Here is a 7346-nt window from a genome sequence, read left to right as displayed (position 1 = left end):
TCTGAGCCGGCCGTCTCCGCCCCCACCCGAGAAAATGGAGGCAGCTCTGTTGCGGGCGCCTTGCCTGGTGTGGTAAGCGGGGGCCAGGCGGGCAGGGACCAGTCAGGCTTCTTCCCCGCAAGTGGGGCTGGGCTGGGGGTGACTCACAGAGCTCGCAGAGTTGGGCCGGTCTGGCGCCTTCCACTCCGTTTCTGTGTCGTCTCTGCTGGCTTACTTGGCCTTTGTTGTCTCGGGCTGCTCGCTCAAACCTGCAGCACGGCTTGGGCGCTCTCAGGAGTCTTCTTTTGTGATGGCCCTAAAACCTCGAACCTGTATTTGCTTGTTTGTCGCTGTAGGTTAGTTGTTCAAAGATTTATTCGTTTTCTGTTGCTCTTGGAAATGCAAATAGTACTCTGGTATCACAGTGCACACTTCTCAGGTTTGCGCTGTCTCCTGGCACGGCCGCTCCAGACCCATCGCCATCTTAAAGTCCTGTTTGTGTCTTTATATTTAAAGTAGGATTCTGGTAAGTGGCAAGTAGTTTGGTTGTGCTTTTTCATTCAACATGAAGATCTTTGCTTTTTTAATCGTGACATTCAGACCATTCACATTTCATGTTTTCACATAAATCTCCCATCCTGCTATTTGTTTTCTCCTTGTTCCATCTGTTATTTATTCCCCTTTCTTCTCTCTCTGTCTTTAAAATGAGATGTTTTTCTTATGATTTAGTTTTACAAAGCAGGTTTTAATTAATAAAAATCTTTTCCATGGAGAGTTTGCACTGAGTTTCATTGGTTTTTGAACCAGTTTTGATAATATATAAAAATACCACTGATGGGTTTGCAGGATCGACTGATTGGCAATAGAAAAAATAGAAATTTATCTGAATTTCAACCAGACATATTAGTGGTTAGGAAACAAAACTATAAGTCTGATGTTTAAAACAGCAAATTCACATACTTTTTGGAATATCTTTCTCAAATAGTGTAACTGAAATTCTAAGTACTGAACTAAATTAAACTGAACCTTAAATTACTACCTCACAGAGTATCAAAGAAAAATTTGACAATCAGTAACATATATCTAATTAATGCTTTCATTTGAAAGTACATGCTACCTTCAGTACTGAACTAAATTAAACTGAACCTTAAATTACTACCTCACAGAGTATCAAAGATAAATTTGACAATCAGTAACATATATCTAATTAATGCTTTCATTTGAAAGTACATGCTACCTTCAACAGAACAAAGAGTCTTGTTCAGTAGTAAAATAAAATATTTAAAAATATGCACATTTTATATTTTGTTTTTAATTTCTATTTTTGTTTACACTTTAAAATATAAATAATAGGTTAGCATAGTGCATGTACGTATTGTTACTAAAGGAGTATACATTCATTAGGAGTGCATCTTCGAAATTCTTTTGCTGATAAAGGGTTTCACAATCAAAATTTTAAAAACCCCCAGACTAGAGGACTTTTAGATCACCAAGAATTAAGCTAAATATTTTTTAAAGTTGACATGAAGAAAATATCTTAACTCTTGATCTATTTAGTCTCATTTATATTATTGTAGACTATGGATATAGTCTTATCTACAGATGGTGAACTGTCCTGTGTTACATTATGTGAAAAAATGCAAAATATTAAGAAAGCTACTAAATGTCACTATAATAACATATGTTTTCACCCTTAATTGCCATAATGGGCAGTCACTGCTCTTGATTAATCTCAGCTACTTACTAATTCACAAGTATAAATATTGACCCATTCCAGTGGTTCCACTATTTAATTTATCTCACATATTAGTTTACAGTTATTTGTAAAACTGCATTTGCAAACAGATACAAATGCACAAGATCTCAATTTCATAGGATGGTGCAATGTACCTATTCATTTTTTGTTAATGTAATTACCGATTTGTATACTCACTATGTGAGGCACAGTCTATGACTGATACACGAACATGTATGTTTGAATTTACTGCTGTAACACCAATAAAACCCCAAATTCAGTCTGTTTATGAACGGAAAAAATATATACATTTAAATCAGGACTAATTGATGGAAAAGAAATGATGAAGTCTTCCCAAGGAAGTTGAGTTTGATGTGCTGGCTAATTGTGTAATTATTTAAGGTTTTATTTTAACAGATTTAGAAGCACCTTAGCTCTTATATTGCTTAAAATTATTAATACTCATTCATTTTCTGGTAATAAAATGAACATGCTTTATTTTTAGCATTTTTATTATTAAAAATTTGGAAATACAGAACATTGTAAAGAAGAGAAATACCGAGTAATCTCATCTATCCAGAGATAATGACTGGTAAAGACATTTGTTACAGAATTAGATAAGACTTTTAAAACAGAGATATAATTTAAAAAAACCCAAAATCTATTTGTTTTTTATATTCAAAGTCACATGTGTTAATATGTTCAGTGTATGTGGAAATATGGATAATAATAAGTCTACACTAGTTTTAATCACAGTTCTAATTCTTTAATAGCAAATTCTGAACTTTAATGACTTCATTTTTCCTTTTTGGATTTGCTTTCCAGATGTATCATAGAATTCGTCACTCAGAGTGCATTTACCGAGTAACTATGGAAAAGCTGTCCTATCACAGCATTTGTACTGCAGAAGAGTGGCAAGGCCTCATGCGTTTCACTCTCCCTGTTCGTCTCTGCAAAGAAATTGAATTGTGAGTGTTTTGCTTTGTCAGTTTTTTCAGGAAGAGATTTTTAATTTGACTGAACTTAAAGTGAAACAGGTTATAGAATTAGTTACAATTGATATACACACATCACCTGTGTAGTTTCTTGTGTCGCTATTTTCCCCTTCTGAAGTGACTCCAAATCATGTGATAGAACTTAGAAATAAAGGCCAGACCTCATTACCTCAAAAAACAAAGTCCAAACTCAGTTTTGAAATGAGTTGACCTAAATGTTAGCATTTCTCATTAGTCTGCTGCATACTTTATATCATATAATATCTAATACTCAAAATGGAATTAATATCAGATATCTAAAGTTTTCATTTTTATGTAAACTTAAATTTCCATATTAAATTCAAGAAGTTAGTAATAATTAGTTCTACTTTTATACTTTGATTTCTAATGCTATGCTAATGTATTTGTTACTAGTGATAGCGTCTGTGATAATTTGTATGCCCATTTTAAGTGCAAGTCAACACTATTTAACCACTTAGGAAATCTCCAGAAGTGACCTAGAGCTGATATCTGCCTTATAATTGGAAATATAGTATATACTTTATTTCAGTTGAACATTAGTTACTGAATTGGCAATGGAAAAATAATAACTTTAGGTGTATACATTTAGGAATATTTTTAATCTCTTTATCCCTATTTAAATAGGAGAAGGAACAATTTCAACTCTAAAAAAGTAATTCTGATAAGGGTTTTTTCTCCCTTGTCCATGAGTTACGTAATATATGTGTAGTACTCACAATGTATTTTTTCTACTTTTTTATTGCTTTGATAACAACTGAAACATCTTTCTTTAACAGATAATGTAATAGAAAATTAATCATTAATTTAAATGGTGGACTAAGTTCCTAAGGGATTATGTGGAATTTCTTCCTGGAAACCTTTCAGTACAAGAGAAATGTGACTGAGAGGCAGAAACAGGGATGGCTGAGCTCCCAGTGTCTTTTTAGTTTCTTGGAAGACAAAAAGTTAGATGATAATTTCTTCCTGGAAACCTTTCAGTACAAGAGAAATGTGACTGAGAGGCAGGAACAGGGATGGCTGAGCTCCCAGTGTCTTTTTAGTTTCTTGGAAGACAAAAAGTTAGATGANAACAGGGATGGCTGAGCTCCCAGTGTCTTTTTAGTTTCTTGGAAGACAAAAAGTTAGATGATTTCTTTACTTAGAATGTTTACCCTAATTGCATTTAGTAATAAACTGCCCTCTTGTGATTTCAGATTCCACTTCGACATTGGTCCTTTCGAAAACATGTGGCCTGGGATTTTTGTCCATATGGTTCATCAGTCCTGTGGGACATCCTGGTATGAATGACTTAAAAACTTCCTTTTTAAAATAATGACTGATGTGACATCCTCCTCCTTGTGCCTATATGCCTCACCACCTTCTTTGTTCATAATTGTTTTAAAATATGGAGTATATAGTTTTTTGCCTAAATATTCAGATTAAAAAGGGCTGAGATTGTTTGATAAATCCACAGCCCTTCCTGTCAAGGTTGCTGGGTTCTGAGGCAATGTGATTGTATCCTGGTCAACAACCAAACATCTAAGAGTCTATCATAAAAATAGAGGTTGAAATTGCTTGCAGTTGTATAACTGAAAGAGCCAGGGGTTAATACTAAACCGAATTACATACTTAAAAAAAGTTATATTTAGAACATTGCATGTAAATTTAGCATCAGCTTTCAACTTATATTACATGCCTATTAGAATAGGTATAAAAGAAATATCTCCTAATTCAAAGTATGGTACTTTGTCAGTAATTTAATTACAGCGCTGTTTCATTGCAGATCTTTCCCCACCATTTTGGCCTGTCTTAGAGGCCTTTAATGACTTACATCTGATCTTTTACAGATTAAGCACACAAATTTAAAATGCAGAGAATAATTATTCTTTTGCTCCTTTTTACTAATTTAGGCATTAAATGCTGCATAGAGCCTCGTAGTTCTCTAGAACTAAATTGTCACTCCTCCTGAATTTTATGTCTCCTCTCTTACTTCTATCAGTGACTTCTTATAAATTGCCATTTTAAAGGATACACACAGGTTAACTAACTCCAGTTACTTCTTAGATATCCATTGAGAGTTTGACCAGTTGGAACTCTTAAAATGTCATATGTTATACTTCAAGAACATTTGAAAATTTTTCATTGGAGAAAAACACAGGTTAAATATTTTTAAAAGTTTTTATGAACTCCCTGTCTTCTTGGTTTTTCAGAGAGCACTGTTTTATATTGATGTGCTTTGTCTTAAGCTGCCTTAAATCTATTTTGAGGGTGGTAGGGCCTTGAATAAGTATAAACATATGATCGTAGTATAAAAATATATAGAAATAAAATATCATAACGATGTATTTAATAAAAATATATATCATATTCTTTTGTGTACTGTTAATATTTGGATATGGTCATTTGGTATTAAATAATTTGAGTGTATCATAATACTTTGGATTCATTTTGTAAGGATAATCACTCATTTAGAAAAATCTCATGATATACATATTTGCAGTTTGAGAATCTGAATATGCTTTTTGGAAAATATTATCTACAAATACTCTTGAGCAGGATGATGCTATGTTGTTGTTTTTTGAGCACTGTGGGGTGTAGGAAATGCTTGTAAACTAAGGAAGATCATTGGGGTTAATGATAGGTGACTGCATGCTGATTCTGGTATTTTGTTCCTGGTGGGACAGTTAATATATCAGAACAGAAACAATAAAAGTCCCCATCTGCTTACTTGTTTCTGGCTGGAGAAATGGGACGGAAGCGACGAGTGAGTTTCCAGTGCTCATGGGCTCATCTAGGAGGAAGCGCACCTCCGAGAGTGGAGCGATTCTCTACTGGTTTCAGTCGTAACAGTTTCTTTTCCACACAGCTTTGAGCTTGAAAAGTTGTGTCGTTTCATTATGTCTGTGAAGAAGAACTATCGGCGGGTTCCTTATCACAACTGGAAGCATGCGGTCACCGTGGCACACTGCATGTATGCCATACTGCAGAACAATCAGATGCTTTTCACAGACCTGGAGGTGGGTGTGCACGTACTTTCCCCCTGTTTCACATGACCTCAGTGGATTTACTATACTCTATGTCAGGAGCACATTTATGACATGATTTGTGACATGTTATTCCAGGACAAATTTTGGTTCAGTAAATAAATAGAAGCTGATTTTTTAGATTCCTGTACCCAAGCATTTAGCATATTCTTCTATATAACAAATGTAAAGAAATTTCAACTTCAACGAAATATCCCCCAAGGAAACACTAATTTTTGTATTCTTTCTTCTCAATTAAAACTTAAATGTTCTGAAAGGATGTAGACAGTGAATTTTTCTCAGTTCCCATGCGCCTTGGATAATGTAGACATATTCTCCTAATTTGAGAACCCAGAACATTAAATACAACTAAGACATAAATTCTTTTTGATCTCTTCAACATAAGGAAACAGAGACTCTGAGATGCTTAACTGGTTTACCTGACTTTACGTACCCAGAGTTGGTGACATACACAAAGCTTTCAAAATCCCAGATTTGGAGACTGCCTTGTCCGTTCACCCATCGTAGTTGAATCCTCTCACTTGAAAGCCGGCGGATGTACGGTAGCCAAGTGCTTAGTGATAGGAAACTCCTTGGCCCAAATGATGCTGGTTCCACATCTGGAAAATCCTGATATTGAAGGATGTCCCTCTGACCACGCTGGTCCCGGTGGTGCCTACTAATACCCTAGATCAAATTCTGCTTTCTCTGCTCCTCTGNAGCTGATTTTTTAGATTCCTGTACCCAAGCATTTAGCATATTCTTCTATATAACAAATGTAGATAAAGAAATTTCAACTTCAACGAAATATCCCCCAAGGAAACACTAATTTTTGTATTCTTTCTTCTCAATTAAAACTTAAATGTTCTGAAAGGATGTAGACAGTGAATTTTTCTCAGTTCCCATGCGCCTTGGATAATGTAGACATATTCTCCTAATTTGAGAACCCAGAACATTAAATACAACTAAGACATAAATTCTTTTTGATCTCTTCGAGCATAAGGAAACAGAGACTCTGAGATGCTTAACTGGTTTACCTGACTTTACGTACCCAGAGTTGGTGACATACACAAAGCTTTCAAAATCCCAGATTTGGAGACTGCCTTGTCCGTTCACCCATCGTAGTTGAATCCTCTCACTTGAAAGCCCAGCCAAGTGCTTAGTGATAGGAAACTCCTTGGCCCAAATGATGCTGGTTCCACATCTGGAAAATCCTGATATTGAAGGATGTCCCTCTGACCGCGCTGGTCCCGGTGGTGCCTACTAATACCCTAGATCAAATTCTGCTTTCTCTGCTCCTCTGTAAAATTGATATCAGACTTCAGAGGACTTCTGCCTGCAGAGAAGGGAGCTGTCATCTCTGTGATAAATAAATTGTGCATCTCTTAAGGCCACATTCAGACTGGGTTCTAGAATAGACTCCTGAAGTCTATTCCTATTCTTTTTTCATTCTTTCAGACCAAATTCACAATCTGAGCAGAAAACTTGGAAGGTACATTCTACGTGGGAAGAAAGTATCATTTTAAAGAAGGAGTCAAAAATTTTCCTGTTCGTTTGTTTTTATTTTTATTTTTTAAAAATAATCTTTGGTTGAAGTGAAGTTTAATCTCATAA

The 7346-nt window shown here is 35.2% G+C and overlaps 1 protein-coding gene across 1 annotated transcript in view; it reads left to right on the top strand.

Moving 5' to 3' along the window:
• The window catches only part of PDE10A (phosphodiesterase 10A), a 77482-nt gene that overhangs the window by 8807 nt on the left and 61329 nt on the right, over positions 1-7346 (top strand). Inside the window, exons 2-4 of the mRNA XM_008591590.1 lie at positions 2540-2682; positions 3924-4007; positions 5576-5726. Of these exons, the coding sequence (XP_008589812.1) occupies positions 2540-2682; positions 3924-4007; positions 5576-5726 (378 nt within the window). The remainder of the gene's footprint in view (positions 1-2539; positions 2683-3923; positions 4008-5575; positions 5727-7346) is intronic.

Source organism: Galeopterus variegatus, unplaced genomic scaffold (genome assembly GCF_000696425.1).
Source record: "Galeopterus variegatus unplaced genomic scaffold, G_variegatus-3.0.2 Scaffold7066, whole genome shotgun sequence".
NCBI lineage: Eukaryota > Metazoa > Chordata > Mammalia > Dermoptera > Cynocephalidae > Galeopterus > Galeopterus variegatus.
Note: the sequence above shows the minus strand (reverse complement) of the source record. Positions and strands in the feature narration are given on the sequence as shown.